The following is a 22,172-nucleotide window of genomic DNA, read 5'->3' as shown; positions in this document are numbered from 1 at the left end:
CTAAGAGCGGCCCCAACAATACTGAGCCAGCAGGCATTCACTTACTGGAGGCCTAGGGAAGGGGTAAGAGGCAAAAGAGAGCAACTGAGCTATTTAGAAACACTTAGCACTTTTATTTTATTTTTTTTGAGACGGAGTCTTTCTCTGTCATTCAGGCTGTGTGCAGTGGCATGATCTCGGCTCACTACAACCTCCGCCTCCCAGGTTCAAGCAACTCTTCTGCCTCACCCTCCCAAGTCGCTGGGATTACAGGCGTGCACCACCACGCCCGGCTAATTTTTGTATTTTTAGTAGAGACGGGGTTTCGCCATGTTGATCAGGCTGGTCTCGAACTCCTGACCTCAGGTGATTCTCCTGCCTCAGCCTCCCAAAGTGCTGGGATTACAGGCGTGAGCCACCGTACCCAGCCAGCATCCTTTTTGATTAAAGTGCTAAGTGTTTAGGGCCAGGCAGTACTTTGAGAGGCCGGGCAGCACTTTGGGAGGTGAAGAGTTTGAGACCAGCCTGACCAACATGGCAAAACCCTGTCTCTACTAAAAATACAAACATTAGCCGGGCGTGATGGCACACTCCTGTAATCCCAGCTACTCGGGAGGCTGAGGCACAAGAATTGCTTGAACCCGGGAGGTGGAGGATGCAGTGAGCTGAGATCATGCCACAGCACTCCAGCCTGGGCCACAAGAGCGAAACTCCATCTCCAAAAGAAAAAAAAAAAGATGCTTTCTCCAAAAGATTTAACCTTTTTCAGTGGTAATGTTTGACTAGTGGCAGAAAAATGGAGATACATTTTTTAAAAAATTACTCATTAAAAAGAAAGTGTAAGGTTAAAAAAAGAGGTAAATAGACACTTGTTTAGGGCAGAGGCTAAAGGAGGGAAAATAAAAGATCTCAATCTTCAACCTAAAACCAGGCTCTGAATGGCACTAAAGCTTGGGGCTTAGTGCCTGGGGTCCTCTCACAGGCAACTTCCAGAGGAGCTGGGCTCAGAAGAGAATCAAGTTTAGGACTTGGGGGAATAGTTAAGGCTAGGCAGGCAGGGTAGTGTACTGAGTAAGAGCTCAGTCTCTGGGCTTAAACAGGTCTGGGTTTAAGTTCTGGGATCTGCCCCTTAGTGTCTACGGGACCTTGGAGAAACTGCTTAACTTCCCTGAGCCTCATCTGTAATACAGGGATAATAATAGTACCTTCCTCCAACAAGGATGCATGTAAAAGCGTCAGTGTGGGGGTCATTGTTCCACCACTCTCCCATTGCAGAGAAAGGGAAACTCCGGCAGCAGTGGACCTACCAGAGGTAACGCAGCAGGTGTGGCCATAACTAGTCTCAGGACTTACGCACTCTGATGCTCAGGGTAAGAGGGGTCCAGTAAAGGGAGACGGAGTCAGAAAGACTTGGTTACAAATCCCACCCAGCTGTGCCACCTACTAGTTGTGGCAGCCTGAGATTGTCTGATTCAAGTAAGAAAAAAAAATTCCTATGTCCTCCTCTGTAGAGGCTGAGAAAATTAAATGACTTGATATAGTAAAGTGTGCAGGGTCAGTTCCAAGGGCTAATCTGATTAACTTTTACAAACAGCAAATGGGTTGATATTCATGAAGATGCAGGGCCAGAAAGTCAAGAAAACTAGGTATAGGCAGTTCTGGTGATTTCTTTATTCTTTATAAACACCTTTTTCTACAGTACAATTCAGAGAATAAATAGAGGCACACGGCTATAACTTCCACCACCATCTGCTGTTGAGGAGACATTTAGTGTGAGGCTAGGGGGCTAGAGGTGGGGGACGTATTTGGGTACCAGGGTAACGGGAGGCCTCCGTGATAAACTGCAGAGATCCCATCAGTAAGGTCTGACTGCGGCCTGACAGTCAAGGCTCATGATAGAAGAGCTACAGTGAGCCAAATGCTCCTTTAGTTCCCTACAGTCCTAGAGTAGGTCCAGTTCTACCAAAACCCCAGGGGTTTGGGTGAGTCTGATTTATCGGTCCACTGGGAAGAAACTGTGTCAGCCCAAGCCATCCCTATGAATTCAGTTCACTCCATGGTAGGGCCTGAACTGGCCTAAATATTCTACCCTTTTCCCTGGAGTTAGTCACATATACAATTAATAAGATTACTGTTTACGTGAGTTTTTTTCTTGACTGCCCCAAAAAGGGATCCTGTTCCCCATCTAAGGAAGGAGAGAGGCACACACATGGGGATTATCTGCTGTAACTTGGTGAAGGAAGACAGTCTGTCTTCTAAAGGGAGGAGGAAATAGCACTCCTTCTCAAGGGCATAGGCAGGAATGAATACCAGTCTGATCAGACCAAGTGAAAGCCTGGAGCTATGATTCTAACTAGCATGAGGAGTAACATACGGAAAAGCTCTGCCAGCCAGGCACAGTGTCTCACACCTGCAATCCTAGCACTCTGGCAGGCCCAGGCAGGAGCATCGCTTGAGCCCAGGAGTTTGAGACAAGCCTGAGCAACATAGCAAGACCTGGCTCATTTTTTTATAATAATAAAAGGCTGGGCGTGGTGGCTCACGCCTGTAATCCCAGCACTTTGGGAGACCGAGGTGGGTGGATCACAAGGTCAGGAGTTTGAGACCAGCCTGGCCAACATGGTGAAACCCCATCTCTACTTAAGAAAATACAAAAATTAGCCGGGTGTGGTAGCGCACTCCTGTAGTCCCAGCTACTCAGGAGGCTGAGGCAGGGGAATCGCTTGAACCTGGGAGGTGGAGGTTGCAGTGAGACGAGATTGCGCCACTGCACTCTAGCCTGGACGACAGAGTGAGACTCCATCTCAAAATAATAATAATAATAATAATAATAAAATTAAAAAAGAAAAGCTCTGGCCTTGACTTTCACAGGGCTGCTCCACTGAGCCACCCCTATCTTTTTCCTGTTTCTCCAGGGTGGCACAGAGCACTGGCCCTAAGGTGGGGTAGAATCACCTGCCCCAAAAGCAGCAGAATGAAGGTTCTGTATCACTTGGCAGAAAATGAAGCAGAAGGGTCATAGCAGGCTGCACTGGGTAACCCGAGGTCTTAGGAACAGAGTATCAACAGTGAGAAGAGGCGGTTCCTCTGTCCTCCAGCACACAAGGGTCAGGGAAAGACAGAACCGCCAATGACTGAGCAGCGTCCGCTGGCCAGCATCCTCAGCACTTCTGCGGTCCGGTTCTGGAATGGCAGGTGACAGGGCACATACAAGACCTCTGCTCCACTGTCATTGTCAACTCATCTCAGCTCTGGTTCATTTGTTCACCTCGAGTCAACAAGGGGCGCACTGGCTTTACCCAATACTTGTCAGCTGGTGCCCACCGCGCTGTCAGGCAGTGAGATTTCTGGCTGACTTGGAGGCGCTCTGGGCCCGCTGAACGACGGCAGAACACTTCTCACGCCGCAGCAGCTTGTTGTTCTCAAAGAGACCTTCATTGCGGGGGATTCCATGAGAACCATCGGGGAAAGTCAGCAGGCCTTGAGGAGGGCAGAGAAAACATGGGAGCAACAATGGCGTTACTGTCTCAAAGGTGAGCTCGATATGTTGAGGCTGAAGAAGAGAAAAACTCGCAGCTCTCCTCAGGAGCACTCTATTGGTGAGTTCAATGGATAGGCGTCAGGGATGGCCCCTATGGATTGCTGGACCCCCGCAGGATTAAAACGAAACAGGTATATTTCCACCCAAATTATGCCCACCTAAGTCACCCACCCTGCTGGGCTGCAACTTACCAAAACCATCTACTCTGCCATTTTTAAATTCCCCCTCAAACGTCATGTTGTCGTATCGAATGAAGACTCCGACGCCATTAAACTTGCCCTGGGCAAACTCCCCCTCATACCTGCAGAAACACCAGAAGTTAGCCTTCAGTGGGAAGTTAGCTGTCCAGATTAATGGAGTTGAGCAGCTGCGGATCTCTGTTATTTAATAATGCCAAGGAGCAAGCCGATTCCACCTGTCACATAGCTCCATCTACCCCATCTAGTCCCAGCCAGCAGAGAAGGATCAGAGTATATATATGCCATGAAGCCCTGATCTCAACGAAAGAAGACAGGACGGGAATGGGAGTGGGGTGGAAAGTCACTCACTTGGTTGACATTTCAAATTTTAGGTCCACTTAAAAAATAACCAATAAAAAGGACTACTTAGTCCTCATCTGTGTTCTGCAGGGAGTGAGACAAGCTCAGGATTGACCAGATATTTACCAGTGTCCCATTTTTATGTCAGCCCCTCCCTTATTTAAGGCTAAGAAAGGAATGACCTCATACCCACCTTGAACCATCTGAGAAGGTCAATACCCCAAAGCCATTAAAGAGCCCATTCTCAAAATGACCCAGGTAGGTGCCACCATCTGCAAACATCAGTTGACCAAAACCATGCCTGCGGCCTGAACAAAGAGAAGGACAGGTGTCAGGTTGGAAGGAGGCAGTTTCAGGGTCCCTTCTTACTCTTCTAGCATCCCTTACCTGCCATCACCCTACCCACAAAGAAAACAAGAGAAGCAGTGACATTAGCAGGGCAGAGGATTATTAGCCAGAGTCAGGCACTGGGAAAACCTGGCTCCTGGGGCCTTCCCATCTTATCACTACAGATTACAGCAGGTCTACCCAAGTATGAATAAGAGAGCACTTAAAAATAACAACAGCTGGCCAGGCGCAGTAGCTCATGCCTGTAGTGCCAGCATTTTGGGAGGCCAAGGTGGGTGGATCATGAGGTCAAGAGATCAAGACAGTCTGGCCACCATGGTGAAACCTCGTCTCTACTAAAAATATAAAAATTAGCTGGGTGCAGTGGCGCGTGCCTGTAGTCCCAGCTAGTCGGCAGGCTGAGGCAGGAGAATCACTTGAACCCGGGAGGCGGAGGTTGCAGTGAGTCGAGATCGGGCTACCGCACTCCAGCCTGGGCAACAAGAGCGAGACTCTGTCTCAAAAAAACAAACAATAGCTGGCTGGGTGCAGTGGCTCACGCCTGTAATTCTAGCACTTTGGGAGGCCGAGGAGGCAGGTGGATCACCTGTGGTCAGGAGTTCAAGACCAGCCTGGCTAACATGGTGAAACCCTGTTTCTATTAAAACAACAAAAAATTAGCTGGGCATGGTGGTGGTGTTGTGCTCCTGTAACCCAGCTACTCAGGAGGCTGAGGCAGGAGAATCCCTTGAACACAGGAGGCGGAGGTTACAGTGGGCCGAGATCATGCCATTGAACTCCAGCTTGGGCAACATGTCTCAAAAAAATAAATAAGTAAATAACAATAGCTAACATCTATATTTATAGTGCCTTTACTATGTGCCAGCTTCTCTTCTTCTTTTTTTTTTTTTTCTGAGACAGAGTCTCGCTCTGTCACCCAGGCTGGAGTGCAGTGGTGCGATTTTGGCTCACTGCAACCTCCGCCTCCTGGGTTTAAGTGTTTCTCCTGCCTCAGCCTCCCCAGTAGCTGGGATTACAAAGTGTTGGGATTACAGGTGTGAGCCACTGTGCCTGCCCTAAATTACTGAGTCTTGAGAAATTGTACAGGTGTGATGTGACCTTGCCTCCTTCAATCCCACGCCTTTCTTCCTGGTTTTCAAATACCTGGTGTCCCCTCTAATGTGGCCTGTTAGAGGAGAGACTTTCTGAGGCTCTACTGGGTGGGCTGTATCCACCACAAGAACTCCCCTGAATTCTGTTTGAAAGGCATGATTACTCCTGCAACATCTTGCTCTGTTTTCTGGTCAGTTCAGAGAGTAAGCACAGCCCCACTGACGTAACGAAGCTCAAACCAGTGCTGCCAATCAGGCTGTTAGATTTGCCCAGCAGCTTTAAGGTGCTAATGGGGTACTGGTTTTTTTTTCCTCAGAGAGGCAGTGTAGTTAGATGTTGAGGACACTGAGTCAGGCTGCCTGCTGTGTTTGCCTTCTTGTTCTACCACTTAGAGTTCTGTGATCTTGAGTAAGTTACTTAGCTTCTCCTTGCCTCAATTTCCCCATCTGTTAAATGGGAATAATAATAGTATGTGCCTACCTGATAAGGTTGTCATGAGGATTAAATAAGATGATAAATACAAAACGCTTAAAAGAGAGGGTATGGTGGCTGATGCCTGTAATCCCAGCACTTAGGGAGGCCAAGGTGGGCAGATCACCTGAGGTCAGGAGTTGGAGACCAGCCTGGCCAACATGGTGAAACCCATCTTTACTAAAAATACAAAAATTAGCCGGATATGGTGGCAGGTGCCTGTAATCCCAGCTACTCGGGAGGCTGAGGCACGAGAATCGCTTGAACCCGGGAGGCAGAGGTTGCGGTGAGCCGAGATCGCACCATTGCACTCCAGTCTGGGCAACACAGTGAGCAAGACCTCATCTCAAAACAAACAAACAAACAAACAAAAAACCAGAAAGATATAACTCATTCCTGGAGGTTGAATTAAAAATACCATTTTCGGCCGGGCGCGGTGGCTCAAGCCTGTAATCCCAGCACTTTGGGAGGCCGAGGCGGGCGGATCACAAGGTCAGGAGATCGAGACCACAGTGAAACCCCGTCTCTACTAAAAATACAAAAAATTAGCCGGGCGCGGTGGCGGGCGCCTGTAGTCCCAGCTACTCAGGAGGCTGAGGCAGGAGAATGGCGGGAACCCGGGAGGCGGAGCTTGCAGTGAGCCGAGATCACGCCACTGCACTCCAGCCTGGGCAACAGCGTGAGACTCCGTCTCAAAAAAAAAAAAATAAATAAAAATAAAAAATAAAAAAATAAAAATAAAAATAAAAATAGCATTTTCGAATTCCTTTATTTAATCCTAAAATGGAATAAAGGAAAGGCAGGTACTATGTGGAATTAAATCCTGGGGTTGAAAATGAAAGCCCATAAAGCTGGCTACATATGCTGATGTATTTGTCCTCCAGCAAATGAAGTGTTCATCATTGGACACTCCCCAGGGGTCCTTCTCACCCTCCTTCCATTCGCCACGATATTCCTCCCCACTGGAGTAGGTGAAGGAACCTTTTGTCAGGGTCATGGTGACAGATTACAGGATAAAAGGACGAAAACTGTAGGAAATAAGCAGAGGAGAACCAGTGTCATGGAATGGCAGGAGGAAAGGACTGCAAAGCAATTTTGTAGATACATTCTAAAGGCCACCAGCCTGGTAAGTGTACGCTGCCTTAGGTGCATTTAACCAAAATACTCATGTCTCCAACAACCACCAGCACTATCAACTCCACCTCTGCCCAGGTGCTCTCATCCTCCTGCTTATCTTAAAAGTTTTCAGCCAGTTCCTATTTTCTATGACCTGGGATGGAAATGGAGGATTAATCTACAAATATTTACTTGATACCTACTACGTGCTCAGTTGATGTATAAAATACAGTATCTTCCCTTGATGAGTTTATAATCTAGTTAATAAGACTAACAATTGAAACACTGATTTATGCCAGAGATAATGTGATTAAGTGCCAACTTGGATGGCAGAGATTAACAAAGACATGAGATGGCCAGAATTTAAGACAAGCAGACAAGCAGTGGAGAAGGCAAAGAACAATTCCAGAATCAGAAAACACAGGGAACAGGCCAGGGGCAGTGGCTCATGCCTATAATCCCAACACTTTGGGACGCCGAGGTGGGCGGGATCACCTGAGGTCAGTAGTTTGAGACCAGCCTGGCCAACGTGGTGAGATCCCGTCTCTACTAAAAATGCAAAAATTAGCTGGGCATGGTGGCGGGAGCCTGTAATCCTAGCTACTCAGAAGGTTGAGGCAGGAGAATCACTTAAACCTGAGAGGTGGAGGTTGCAGTGAACCAAGATCACACCACTGTTACTCCAGCCTGGGTGATGGAGCAAGACTCTGTCTCAAAAAAAAAAAAAAAAGGAAAACATGGGGAACCAACACTCAAAGGGCAAGGAACACTCTAAGGGCAATGTGAACACGAGATGTTCCATTGCAAAATAAGAAGCCTGGTCTCATTACAGTTGAGGGTTTATTTGGGGAGTAATAGGAAATAAGCCTGCGTAGGTACATGTAGCCACAATCTTAAAGTTGAAGACAGGCCTGGTGTAGTGACTCACACCTGTAATCCCAGCACTTTGGGAGGCTGAGGTGGGAGGATCACTTGAGCCTGGGCAACATAGCAAGACCTCATGTCAAAAATGTAAAGTTACTGTAATCCCAGCACTTTGGGAGGCCGAGGCGGGAGGATCACAAGGTCAGGAGATCGAGTCCATCCTGGCGAACACTGTGAAACCCCGTTTCTACTAAAAATACAAAAAATTAGCTGGGCATGGTGGCGGGCGCCTGTAGTCCCAGTTACTCGGGAGGCTGAGGCAGGAGAATGGTGTGAACCTGGGAGGCAGAGGTTGTAGTGAGCCGAGATCGCGCCACTGCACTCCAGCCCGGGCGACACATCCAGACTTTGTCTCAAAAAATATATATATATATATAAAATTAAAAAATAAAAAATAGGCTGGGCATCCACGGTAGCTCACGCCTGTAATCCCAGTACTTTGGGAGGCTGAGGTGGGCAGATCACGAGGTCAGGAGTTCAAGACCAGCCTGGCTAACATGGTAAAACCTCATCTCTACTAAAAATACAAAAATTAGCCAGGTATGGTGGCAGGCGCCTGAAATCCCAGCTACTCAGGAGGCTGAGGCAGGAGAATTGCTTGAACCCGGGAGGCAGAGGTTGCAGTGAGCTGAGATCACACCACTGCACTCTAGCCTGGGTGACAGAGCAAGACTCTGTCTCAAAAAAAAAAAAAATAAATAAATAAATAAATAAATCTGAAAAGAACCTCACGGATTTAGTCCAACCTCTCATTTTATAGGAGAAATAGAAGCCCAGAGAGGTAATCAAGTTTGTTGGCAGCCTCCCCTGACTATGCTAGTCCTTTTTCCCTGTACAGCATAGCCTCTGCTTTTAGCTCAGGCTAACTTAAAGAGACCTTTGAAAGCTGGGCGTAAGAGTTTACAGCACATGAGGGAGGAAAAGAGGCGGCCTCTGCAGGTTTGTGAACCAGGATGTAATATGATGAAGGCAGTGTGTAAGGCAAATGAATGTGGTAGCGTGAAGTGGGATGAATTGAAGCAGCAAGTCCGTAGTCAGAAAAGCTTGCAAGGAAGGGAAATATAATGCAGCAGATTGTAAAAATGGGCAGAGTTATTCTCCCTCCGTTCATGACCCTACAATGTGACAAGGCAGATCCTCCCATTAAGAGACAGAGTTGGCCAGGTGCGGTGGCTCATGCCTGTAATCCCAGCACTCTAGGAGGCCGAGGCAGGTGGATCACCTGAACCAGACTGGCCAGCATGGCGAAACCCTATATCTACTAAAGATACAAAAGATTAGCAGGGCGTGGTGGTGGGTGCCTGTAATCCCAGCTACTCAGGAGGCTGATACAGAAGAATTGCTTGAACTCGGGTGTCAGAGGTTGCAGTGAGCCGAGATCGTACCACTGCATTCCAGTCTGGGCGACGCAGTGAGACTCTGTCTGAAAAAAAAAAGAGAGGCAGAGTTTATTCCTCCACCCTCTGGATCTGGGTTGGCTATGTGACTTGCTCTGAATGATGGAATGTTCGCAAAGGTGATCTAGCAGAGGTCTGCAAAGCACCTGTGCACTAGGCTTGCCCTCTTGCTATACTTGGACCTGTTCTGCCCCCATGTAAATAAGCCCAATCTAGTCTACTGGATGGTGAGACCCTATCCCAGCTGGCCACAGATGAACAAATAGCTCAGGCAAGACAAGAAGAACTGCCCTTCTGAGCCCAGCCCCAAACTAGCGACCACAGACTCACAGAATAAACAAATGGTTATTATTTCAAGCCACTGTGTTTTCTGGTGGTGTGTTATTACCCAGAAAAAAAAATGTATATTACTGATACATTCAGGCATGAGTCTGGGAGATCACTGTATAATGGGAGCAGAAGGAACAACTAGGATGGATACATCATAGGAAAACCATCAGTAATATTTGGGGACTGGCTAGATATGGCTTCACACTAGTGGTGAAAAGATGTATTGAAGGATATCCTATAAGAAGGGAACTGCACAGTGGCTCAAGCTTATAATCCCAGCACTTTGGGAGGCTGAGGCTGGCAGACCACTTGAGCTCAGGAGTTTGAGACCAGCCTGGGCAACATGGTGAAACCCCATCTCTACCAAAATTACAAAAAATTTAAAAAATTAGCCAGGTGTGGTGGCACGTTCCTGTAGTCCCAGCTACTTGGGAGGCTGAGGTGGAAGGATCGCTTGAACCCAGGAGGCAGAGGTGCAGTGAGCCAAGATCACACCACTACACTCCAGCCTGGGTGACAGAGGGAGACCCTGTCTCAAAAAAAAAAAAAAAAGAAGAAGAAGAAGGGAATTAAGATAACCCCAAAATCATTAAATATAAACAGAGGCAAATAGCATGTCATTTGATATACTAAAAAATACAGGCCCTATTTCTTTTTTAATTCCCTAGGTCTTTTCATTCATCCCTTCATCTTTCATTTACTTATCTATTTATTTTTTAGAGACAGGGTCTTGCTCTGTCACCCAGGCTAGAGTGCAGTGGCAAAATCATAGCTCACTGTAACCTCAGACTCTTGGATTCAAGGGATCCCGTCACCTCAGTCTCCAGAGTAGCTGGGACTACAGGCACACACAGCTACCTCCTCATCTTTTCCAGATCTAAGCAATACAATGTTTTCTCCAGTGATTTTGACAATGCAGATTCCTAGGCCCAAACTCAGACTTACTGAATCAGATTCTGTATAGTTAGATCCCGGGAACCTGCAGTTTTAATAAGCACATCATTAGATCCTTACTTCAAAGCTTGGGGCCTACTACTACAATAAAACGGAAATACTGTGTGTGAAAAGTTCTCTGAACTATAAATCACTATTGAAAAGTCTTCTATCAACCAAGCATGGTGTCTCATGCCTGTAATTCCAGCACTTTGGGAGGCTGAGCAGGGACAATTGCTTGAGCCCAGGAGTCTGAGGCTGCAGTAAGTCATGATAGCGCCACTGCAGCCTGGGTGACAGAATGAGACCCTGTCTCAGAAAAAGGAAAGAAAGGGGAAAAAAAGTCCCCTCTGATTAGTAAAGTAACCTAGAGTCTGACCCTGAGGGGCATTTGACTAAGTTCCAATAGGACAAGGACACATTTTCCTCAGAGTACTGGGGCCAGACTTGGCAGACAAACAGGAAAGAATTCTTTTTTCTTTTAGAGACAGGGTCTCATTATGTTACCCAGACGGGACTTGAACTCCTAGGTTCAAGAGATCCTCCAATCCCCTCTTAGCCTTCTGAGTAGCTGGAACTACAGGTGCATGCCACTGCTCCCAGCTCAAAATAAGATGTTTTGTTTGTTTGTTTTTTTGAGACTGAGTCTTGCTCTGTCGCCCAGGCAGGAGTGCAGTGGCGCGATCTTGGCTCACTGCAAACTCTGCCTCCTGGGTTCACACCATTCTCCTGCCTCAGCCTCCCCAGTAGCTGGGACTACAGGCTCCTGCCACCACACCCCACTAACTTTTTGTATTTTTTAGTAAAGACGGGGTTTCACCATATTAGCCAGGATAGTCTCGATCTCCTGACCTCATGATCCGCCCGCCTTGGCCTCCTGAAGTGCTAAGATTACAGGCATGAGCCACCGCTCCTGGCCACAAGATTCTTAAATCTTGGGGGCCTGGTGCCAACAGCTAGCTTCCTTTTTCTTCAAGACCCAGGGAAGCCAAAACCTCATCCAGTCAAGATGGAGTTCCAAAGAATGGGTTCCATAGTTTCATAGCGCAAAAGGGGTCTGGTATATTTTATACAAAAGTGATGCTTTAAATATTCAACTAAAACAACACATATGTTAAATTTACTTTCTCCACATTGTCATGGTGGACAGTGCTAGATTATTTATATTCCAATTCAGGTGGCACAACCCTCTCTAATAATCAATTGCACTAACCCCAAAGAAGCTGTCTGAAATACCTTTATAACAGAAGCTAACATTTACTGACCTCTTATTGTGTTCCATCAGTGCTGTTTGTTTGTTTTAAGAGATGGGGTCTCACTGTTACCCAGCCTGGAATGCAGTGGTATGATTATAGCTCACTGCAGTCTCAAACTTCTGGGCTCAAGTGAGCCTCCCACCTCATCCTCTCCAGTAGCTGGGACTAGAGGTGTGTGCCAACACACCCAGCTACTTTTCAAATTTTTTGTTGAGATGGATATTGCTATGGTGCCTAAACTGGTCCTGAACTCCTGGCCTCAAGTGATTCTTCCTCATCAGCTTCCACTGGTGTGACCATCAGTGTTTTTTGTTTTGTTTTGTTTTTGAGACGGAGTTTCACTCTTATTTCCCAGGCTGGAGTGCAATGGCACAATATCGGCTCACTGCAACCTCCACCTCAGCCTCCCAAGTAGCTGGGATTACAGGCATGCGCCACCACGCCTGGCTAATTTTGTGTTTTTAGTAGAGATGGGGTTTCACCATGTTGGTCAGGCTGGTCTCAAACTCCTGACCTCAGGTAATCCACACGCCTCGGCCTCCAAAAGTGCTGAGATTACAGGCGTGAGCCACCGCGCCCAGCATGAGCATCAGTGTTTTTAAAATGTTATCTAATTTCATCTCACAACAACTTTTTGGGGTGGGTATTATTATTAGTTCCACTTTAGGGATGAGGAAACTAAGGTGCAGAGAGGATAAGTAAATTAACTAAGGTCATACTTTAACATGTGGAAACTAACACGTGAAAGTTAGAATCAGAGCTCTGACAGCTGGCCTTGCTGGCGCAAGTTCTTGCACTAACTTGCTAACTCATACCATCCTATCCTATCTGGCCTCCCAGGATAATCCGGTGGTGTTGTAGACTCTGAGCACAGAAGGACTTGAGTTCAAATCCGAGTTCACTGTATAATTATGGGCAAGGTATTTAAGCATCTCTAAATCTCAGTCTCCTCAGCTGTAAAGTGGAGATAATATATGTATTTCACAGAGCTGGCAGGTGGACTCAGTTAAATATCTGAGAGTCAGTGGGTGACAGGGAAGAAAAATAAAAGAAAGAAAATGACACACACTGAGTACCTAGAACACTGCCAGGGTCCGTCCACTAAATGTTAGTTTCTTTTCCTCTTTCAAAGTTTTACACTTAAACTCACACATATACTTACTGTAATGAAAACTTCTCTAGGTCTTTCCTCAGTAAAAATTGCTACCAATGTAATTCAAACAACACTCTGAAAAAGAAAATCTCAGCAATTTTGACTAAAGAGCTGAATACTAAGTAGAGGAAAAACAAACTATAATTACTACCCATCCGCTCTTTGTCAATGTCCTACAGGATATTTGCATTTTGGCCTTCTGTCATAAAGATTTTTTTTTTTTTTTTTTTTTGAGATGGAGTCTCACTCTGTCACCCAGGCTGGAGTGCAGTGGCACCATCTCGGCTCACTGCAAGCTCTGCCTCCCGGGTTCACACCATTATCCTGCCTCAGCCTCCCGAGTAGCTGGGACTACAGGTGCCTGCCACCACGCCAGGCTAATTTTTTGTATTTTTAATAGAGACAGGGTTTCACTATGTTAGCCAGGATGGTCTCAATCTCCTGACCTCGTGATCCGCCCGCCTCAGCCTCCCAAAGTGCTGGGATTACAGGCGTGAGCCACCGTACCCGGCCCGATTTTTTGTTTTTAAGGAGACAGTGTGTCGCTCTGTTGCCCATGCTGGTGTGCAATGGCATGATCATAACTCACTGCGACCCCGAACTTGTGGGCTCAAACAACCCTCCTGCCCCAGCCTCTGTAGTAGCTAGGACTATAGGCACACACCACCATGCCTGACTAATTAACTTCTTTGTAGAGATGGTGTCCCACTATGTTGCCCAGGCTAATCTCATACTCCTAGCCTCAAGCAATCTCTGGCCTTGGCCTCCCAAAGTGCTAGGACTATAAGCATGAGCCACCACACCCAGCCTCATGACTTTTTGTTTTTTTTTTATGAGAACAAGCGGACGGGCACAGTGGCTCACGCCTGTAATCCCAGCACTTTGGGAGGCTAAGATGGGTGGATCACCTGAGGTCGGGAGTTCAAAACCAGCCTGGCCAACATGGTGAAGCCCTGTCTCTACTAAAAACACAAAAATTAGCCAAGTGTGGTGATGGTCACCTGTAATCCCAGCTACTTGAGAGGCTAAGACAGGAGAATCACTTGAACCTGGGAGGCAGAGTTTGCAGTAAGCCAGGATCATGCCACTGGTTTCCAGCCTGGGTGACAGAGCAAGACTCTGACTCAATAATAATAATAATAATAATAATAATAATAATAATAATAATATGTTCTGATGCTTGTTCTCTTTTTTTTTTTTTTTTTGAAACGGAGTCTTGCTCTGTGACCCAGGCTGGAGTGCAATGGTGCAATCTCGGCTCACTGCAACCTCCATCTCCCGAGTTCAAGTGATTCTCCTGCCTCAGTCTCTCGAATAGCTGGGATTACAGGGGACCGTCACCATGGCTGGCTAATTTTTGTATTTTTAGTAGAGACAGGGCTTCACCATGTTGGCCAGGCTGGTCTTGAACTCCTGACCTCAGGTGACCCACCCATCTCAGCCTTCCAAAGTGCTGCGGTTACAGGTGTGGGCCACCGTGCCTGGCTTTTTTTTTTTTTTTTTTAGACAGAATTTCGTTCCTGTTGCCCAGGCTGGAGTGCAATGGTGTGGTCTCAGCTCACTGTAACCTCTGCCTCCTGGGTTCAAATGATTCTCTTGCCCCAGCGCCTCCCAAGTAGCTGGGATTACAGGCCCCTGCCACCACACCCAGCTAATTTTTGTATTTTCAGTAGAGACAGGGTTTCACCATGTTGGCCAGGTTGGTCTTGAACTCCTGACCTCAGGTGATCCTCCTGCCTTGGCCTCCCAAAGTGCTGGGATTACAGGCGTGAGCCACTGTACCCGGCCTTATTTTTGTTTGTTTGTTTGTTTAATGGAGACTGGTGCTGGTGACTGCTGAGTAGCTTCAGCAGAGGGACCTGATAACCTTTTTTTTTTTTTTTTTTTTTTGAGATACTCTCACTATGTCACCCAGGTTGAAGTGCAGTGGCTCCATCTCAGCTCACTGCAACCTTCGTCTCCTGGGTTTAAGCAATTCTCTTGCTTCAGCCTCCTGAGTAGCTGGGATTATAGGTGCCCACCACCACACCTGGCTACTTTTTGTATTTTTAGTAGGACAGGGTTTCACCATTTTGGCCAGGCTGGTCTCGAACTCCTGGCCTCATGTGATCTGCCTGACTTGGCCTCCCAAAGTGCTGGATTACAGGCATGAGCTACCATGCCTAGCCAGAACATAATGATTTTTGATACAGACACCAAAAACCCAGACATGGTCTGATGTGAAAACAGCTAGGCCTGACCACAGCAGGGCTCAACGACATCTTCTACACCCTGGCTCTGTCCCAGCCATGAGGACAGATGAGTTCTAAGAATCCCTGTGCTCTCACCCAAATAAGAGAAAAGATTCATTTCTCGCCTAAATGAAGGGCAACCTTGTGGAGACTCTTCTTGAGATGTTTGGGGGCCACTCCCATAGAACTTTCTCCCTTCTTCAGTTATCAGTCAAACATTCCATTTCCAGTATCTCTCACACAGAAGATATCCGAGGCAAGGACCATTATTTTCTTGTAGTCAACTACCTCCAAACCTGTGGGAGCTATTTTCTGAGAGGGGATGCTGGTACTTGTCATCTCTGTCCTATCAATGTCCCACAAGGTCAGCATCCAATTTCAGGCTCACAAGTCTCTTATCACCAGCCCAGCATCGGAGTGTGCTGGGGTAGAGGCCAACATGACTCCATTGCAAATATAACATTAATGAGAGCATGAGAAGCAGTTTTCCATCAGAATAGCAGAAGAAAACTCTTTCCAGTACAGACAGGCATTTTGATCAGGCAATCTTCAGCTCTTCCCAGAACTAAGTCACAGCACTAAAAGTCAGCTTATGGTTGAAGTTTCATTCCTTCAAAGCACGTCAGTTAGAATCTGAAGGACTGTATCTTCCACTATATCTTATAATTAAACAACCATTCCAAAACGTAAACACAAAATCACTATTTATATAAAAAGATTATAAGTATTTCCTTTAGATGTCTGGCAGCAGTTAACCAACTTGTTTTCACTCAAAATTTGGAAAGAGTTATTGCAGTGGGATTTGAGGAGTCATATTGACTACACAGGGACTCAGGGAAAGTACTGCCTTGTATTTATTTACTTTTTCTCAAGGCTACATGAAGCTTCCAAAGAGTGGCATTCTACCTTGTTCCGGGAGGACCAGTAGAAGATTGATGAAAGAAGGGAACGTTTCTCCAGTTTGAGGGTTATTTATGGACAAAGTACTAGTTCTCAAGTTGTACACCTAACCACGTTTTTTTTTTTTTTTTTGAGACAGAGTCTCACAGTGTCACCCAGGCTGGAGTGTAATGTTGTGATCTTGGCTCACTGCAACCTCTGCCTCCCAGGCTCAAGAGATTCTCGTGCCTCAGCCTCCTGAGTAGCTGGGATTACAGGTGTGCCAGCATGCCCAGCTAATTTTCATATTTTTAGTAGAGATGGGGTTTCACTATGTTGGCCAGGCTGATCTCAAACTTCTGGCCTCATGTGATCTGCCTGTCTTGGCCTCCCAAAGTGCTGGGATTATAGGCATGAGCCACCACACCCAGCCCCTAACCACTTCTTCAGTATGCTGTTAGCTCTTGGGGATTATACCCTAAATATTTTAAGGAAGCCAATGAAACCAAAAAGGTTACCTTGTTATTACCAAATGTGGCAGACTGTATTTCCAAGATGTTTGCAATAGTATCTTCTGTCTTACATGTTTGTCTACAATTTGACCTGGCTGCTGACCCATCACAAAGTGAAATCTGGCCGGGCATGGTGGCTCACGCTTGTAATCCCAGCACTTTAGGAGGCCGAGGCGGGCGGATTACGAGGTCAGGAGATCGAGACCATCCTGGCTAACACAGTGACACCCCGTCTGTACTAAAGAATACAAAAAATTAGCTGGGCATAGTGGTGAGCGCCTATAGTCCCAGCTACTCAGGAGGCTGAGGCAGGAGAATGGAGTGAACCCAGGAGGCGGAGGTTGCAGTGAGCCGAGATTGCGCCACTGCACTCCAGCCTGGGTAACAGAGCAAGACTCCGTCTCAAAAAAAAAGTGAAATCTACCTCCCCTTCCTTGAATCTGAGTAGGCTCGTGACTGCTTGGACCAATAGAACACAATGAAAATGATGGTGTGGGCCGGGCATGGTGGCTCACTCCTATAATCCTAGCATTTCGGGAGGCCGAGGCGAGCGGATCACCTGAGGTCGGGAGTTCAAGACTAGCCTGACCAACATGGAGAAACCCCATCTCTACTAAAAATACAAAATTAGCTGGGTGTGGTGGCGCATGCCTGTAATCCCAGCTACTTGAGAGGCTGAGGCAGGAGAACTGCTTAACCCAGGAGGCAGAGGTTGCGGTGAGCCAAGATCATGCCATTGCACTCCAGCCTGGGCAACAAGAGCGAAACTCTGTCTCGAAAGAAAATGGTGGTGTGTTCTGAGGTTAGATCATAAAGGGTGACGCAACTTCCATCTTGTCACTGATACATTCACACTTGGAGATGTGAGCCACCACATAAAAAGCCTGACTACCCAGAGGCTAACACTGAAAGCCAAGCCACACAGCAAAGTCATATATTGGTGCTCCAGTTGGCTGTCCTTACCTTTGAATCATCCTATCTCAGGTACCAGGCATCAGTGAAGCAGCCTTCAGATGATTCCAGCCCTCAGTCACTGAGTCTGCATTCCATCCCATATCAGGGAGCAGAAAGAGGCCTCCTCATGGTGCCAGGTCCAAATTCCCTTACCCACAGAATCCATGAGCATCATATGGGTATTATTTATTTATTTATTTATTTGAGATGGAGTCTTGCTCTGTCGCCCAGGCTGGAGTACAGAGGCGCAATCTCTGCTCACTGCAAGCTCCACCTCCTGGGTTTAAGCAATTCTCCTGCCTCAGCCTCCCAATTAGCTGGGACTACAGGTGCTCACCATCACGCCTGACTAATTTTTTGTATTTTTAGTAGAGACAGGGTTTCACTGTATTAGCCAGGATGGTCTCGATATCCTGACCTTATGATCCACCCGCCTCGGCCTCCCAAAGTGCTGGGATTATAGATGTGAGTCACCGTGTCCGGCCACCATATGGGTGTTTTAAGCTGCTAAATTCTGGGGTAATTTGTTATACGGCAATAATAACTGGAATACCATGTTTCAACCTAACCCTGCCACCATCCTGTCCCATTGGTTTCCAACAGTACATACTACAAACTTCCATTCCATTTTGATTTAGGGACATGTAGCAAATTCCCTTGAGCAGATGCTTGCCAAAATGATGTCCATTGCCAAGACCACAATCAGAAGCGCTATTGAAAGGGAACATGTGTAGAATCCATGGATCTCAGGCCATGGTTGAATATGTTTGGCTAGAAACTGTCATATGTGCCCAAATAGTTGATATTGTCACTATTTGGGACATTGTCTGGATTTTATGACTTTTATAACTAACCATGCTAATATATAATATATAACTAGCCACAGCTACTATATATATATACTACTATATATATAATATATATAATAATATATATATAATATATAATATAACTAACCACAGCTACTGACCTAAAAAGGAATTTCACCAGTAACCATGGTCATTGAGACAAATCTAGTTTAACAAAATACAGCCAGTGCTGATGAAGACTGAAAGCCCAATACTTCTTCTTTTTTTTTTTTTTGTGGCAGAGTCTGGCTCTGTCATCCAAGCTGGAGTGCAGTGGCGTCATCTCAGCCGCTGCAACCTCTGCCTCTTGGACTCAAGCCACCCTCCCACCTTAGCCTCCTGAGTAGCTGGGATTACAGGAATATGCCACCACACCCAGCTAAGTTTTGCATTTTTTGGTAGAGACAGGGTTTCACCATGTTGCCCAGGCTGGTCTTGAACCCCTGGGTTCAAATGATATGCCTGCCTCAGCCTTCCAAAGTGCTAGGATTACAGGTGTGAGCCACCGTGTCCGGCCCAATACTTTAATAAGAGATGCAAATCAGTATTTGTATCAGTTATCCAAATCATCTTTTTAAAAAGAATATATGGCTTAGGGGTTTAGGCTACAAATATACCCATGGGCCGGGCGCGGTGGCTCAAGCCTGTAATCCCAGCACTTTGGGAGGCCGAGACGGGCGGATCACGAGGTCAGGAGATCAAGACCATCCTGGCTAACATGGTGAAACCCCGTCTCTACTAAAAAATACAAAAAACTAGCCGGGCGAGGTGGCGGGTGCCTGTAGTCCCAGCTACTCGGGAGGCTGAGGCAGGAGAATGGCGTAAACCCAGGAGGCGGAGCTTGCAGTGAGCTGAGATCCGGCCACTGCACTCCAGCCTGGGCTACAGAGCGAGACTCCGTCTCAAAAAAAAAAAAAAAAAAAAAAAAAAAATATATATATATATATATATATATATATATATACCCATGGAATCCAGTCACAAGCCAAGATGATTCACACTTCTAAACAGACACTCACCCTTTCTGCACTCCTGATAGATTGGTTGCAAAGGATCAGTCCAAACATTTACATAAAAGAAAATTACTATTCTGTCCCTGTAAACCAATACACTATTAGTCTGCACTATAGACTACATTCCTGCTATCTTCATTTTCTTTTGCCCCAGACATTTCTTTATTATTATTTTCTTATTTCCAAACAGAACTCTGAGACAGTAATGAGAATTTTTGTTTCCGTTCTATTTATCTTTTTCTAATTTTAAGAAATCAACTTATTAAAGAACATTTTTGTATTCACAGTAACCTGTGTCCAATTTAAGAGGATTAAAAAAAAAAAAAAAAAACTGACACAAAGAAGAAAAGGGCCAGGCATGATGGCTCAGTCCTGTAATCCTAGCACGTTGGGAGGCTGAGGCAAGAGGATCACTTGAGCCCAGGAGTTCAATACCAAGCTGGGAAACATAGTGAGACCTCATCTCTACAAAACAATTCAAAAATTAGCTGGATGTGGTGGTGCATGCCTGTAGTCCCAGCTACTCAGGAGGCTGAGGCAGGAGGATTGCTTGAGCCCGGAATTTGAGGCTGCCAGGGTGAGCAGTGACTGCACCACACCTGCACTCCAGCCTGGGCAACAGAGCCAGACCTTATCTCAAGAAAAAGAAAAGAAAAGAAAAACAAACAAACAAACAAACAAACAAAAAGGATGGGGCGGTGGGAGACATCCAGTTAGAGAATACTGGTTGGAGGCAGCCACCCTAACTACCCACATGTCTCCCCAAAACCCCCTTCCCAGGGTACAACAGTCTTGTCAAATTATTTCAGTAATAAAGCAGTTCATAGGCTTTTAGAATCCTAAAGAGAAGAAAATGAAGGCTTTGATGAACAAAGATTAACCTTGTTAAGAACCTAGAACAAAAAGTCAAATACTCTTTTTTTTTTTTTTTAACGAGACGGAGTTTTGCTCTGTTCCCCATGCTGGAGTGCTGGGGCAGGATCTCGGCTCACTGCAACCGCCGCCTCCCAGGTTCAAGCAATTCTCCTGCCTCAGCCTCCTGGATAGCTGGGATTACAGGCGCCCGCCACCACGCTCGGCTAATTTTTGTATTTTTAGTAGAGACGGGGTTTCACCATCTTGGCCAAGCTAGTCTTGAAATCCTGCCCTCGTGATCCACCCGCCTCGGCCTACCAAAGTGTTGGGATTACAGGCGTGGGCCACCACGCCCGGCCTAAATATTCTTTTTTAGGTGTTTTAAAAGGAGATCGAAATAACTGTTTTTCGTTGTTAAGTCTAACCTCCTCTTTCCTCATGTGAAAAGTAAAGAAATGTATCGTTGCTATATGAAGGGTTCGTTTAGGAAGACTGTGGGATGGTTGGAATGAAGAAAGTGGGAAGAAAATTGGCGCCAAAAAGAATATTAAAAAAACAACAACAGCAACAACAACAACAACAACAACAAAACGCGATGATGACCTGACCTGGGGGTGATTGGGACTAGGGAGTAATTCTGCCAAATACGATCCCATTTGACGGGAAAGGGAATGCCTGGGCTGGACTCCGATATAGCAGCTATTCCTGCTGGTACCTAAGCAGTTCAGAGATGCTAGACTGCAGGGATACCCCCCATCAACGAATTGAAGCATCCCATTCCCCAGGCTTCCATATGTGGGAGTTCTCTCCACCAGCGAGATAAAGGCGGGTCCAGGGAAAACAAAGCCCTAGACCACAACAAGGTAACACCTTCTCGCACCCCATTTTCACGTTCCCGCCCGGTTGCTTCCTGCTATCCTGGTCCGCTCTCCCGCCCGGCAGGGTCTAACGCTCCCACGGGTCTGCCAATTCCCCTGATGCAACCCTCCACCCCCTGCTCGCTAACCCCAGTCCAGTCGGCTCTCCTGGGCCTCGACCCCCGCGGTGGAGACTAAAGGGTTCAGGTTTGGGTCCCCCACAGGCAGCCGACCTCGGGTCAGCGTATCCGAGGTGGAGCCGCATTCCCCAGCCCGGACATCTCGTGCTGGGTTCCTCAGTGCCCACCTGGCCGATCATCCTCTTTCCCAGCCCCCTCCCTCCTGCGCCTCCAGCCAACCTGGGACTAGCCTTTCGGGATGACCGTCACGCCTGGACGCAGGGCTCCAGCTCCTCGGACTTTTCCTCTGATGGGCTCCCGGCTGCCACCTTGCTCTCCGCCACCTCCACCAGCGCTTGCCCCACTTGACGCCGCCATCCCGGGCGACCGCACTGGGCACAATTCCCGCTGCCCATTGGCTGTTACCTAGGCAACCGGGAGCAACGCCACTCCGCATTGGCCCAGCCCGCCTCCGCGCCATCTTTGTGCGGGGCGGAGTGTTTGCGAACCTGAGCTATGTGAAAGAGGGGTGGTCCCACCTCTGCAACGCAGATGAGACAGAGGATCCAAATCTGGCCTACCCCGAGGCCGTCTAGTTGAAATGGCAACCCCAAAGAAAACCAAACCTGCGCCGGAAGCAACAGTGACCATCAACGCGAGCGGCTGTGGTCTTGCTCCAGTCCCCACTGCTGAGTTTAAGACAGATCCTAAATCTAGCTTCAGAGAAGCAGCTTTGTAAATTGTAACGCGCTGGGCAGGACAGCCTCCAATAACTCTGTGCTAGACATTGTGATATCAAGACACTTTTGCATTCGTTATAGGAAT

At 47.0% G+C, this 22,172-nt stretch overlaps 2 protein-coding genes across 6 annotated transcripts in view; one reads left to right on the top strand and one right to left on the bottom strand.

Annotated features, from left to right (window-relative positions):
* The window catches only part of LOC105478444 (4-hydroxy-2-oxoglutarate aldolase 1), a 32,620-nt gene extending 29,160 nt beyond the window's left edge, over positions 1-3,460 (top strand). The window contains exon 7 of the mRNA XM_011735738.3: positions 2,895-3,460. Within this exon, the coding sequence (XP_011734040.1) occupies positions 2,895-2,918 (24 nt within the window). The 3' untranslated portion in view covers positions 2,919-3,460. The remainder of the gene's footprint in view (positions 1-2,894) is intronic.
* LOC105478445 (MORN repeat containing 4) lies at positions 1,631-21,843 on the bottom strand. 5 transcript variants are annotated; one of them, XM_011735742.3, is made up of 6 exons: positions 21,588-21,708; positions 9,396-9,433; positions 6,901-6,998; positions 4,253-4,367; positions 3,712-3,821; positions 1,631-3,459 (listed from the first exon to the last, which is right to left on the bottom strand). In XM_011735742.3, exons 3-6 carry the CDS (start codon positions 6,965-6,967, stop codon positions 3,311-3,313), a joined length of 441 nt encoding a protein of 146 aa, XP_011734044.1. In that variant the 5' UTR covers positions 6,968-6,998; positions 9,396-9,433; positions 21,588-21,708; the 3' UTR covers positions 1,631-3,310. The 5 variants fall into 5 exon arrangements, with proteins under 5 accessions (XP_011734044.1, XP_070925453.1, XP_011734043.1 ...); XM_071069352.1 differs by having other exon boundaries at positions 9,396-9,429; positions 21,588-21,658; XM_011735741.3 differs by lacking the exon at positions 9,396-9,433 and having other exon boundaries at positions 21,588-21,727.
* Positions 21,844-22,172: the final 329 nt, after the last annotated feature.

Source organism: Macaca nemestrina, chromosome 9, assembly GCF_043159975.1.
Source record: "Macaca nemestrina isolate mMacNem1 chromosome 9, mMacNem.hap1, whole genome shotgun sequence".
Lineage (NCBI taxonomy): Eukaryota > Metazoa > Chordata > Mammalia > Primates > Cercopithecidae > Macaca > Macaca nemestrina.
This window is presented reverse-complemented; position numbering and strand designations above follow the sequence as displayed.

Excerpts from the sequence above, each read along its gene's own strand:
- LOC105478445 (XM_011735740.3), bottom strand. The coding sequence starts at position 21,828 with ATGGCGCGGAGGCGGGCTGGGCCAATGCGGAGTGGCGTTGCTCCCGGT. Across the intron at positions 4,368-21,587 it reads TCCCGAAAGGCTAGTCCCAG|GCCGCAGGCATGGTTTTGGT; the intron begins GTTGGCTGGAGG and ends CTCTTTGTTCAG. Across the intron at positions 3,460-3,711 it reads TGGCAGAGTAGATGGTTTTG|GCCTGCTGACTTTCCCCGAT; the intron begins GTAAGTTGCAGC and ends GCCCTCCTCAAG.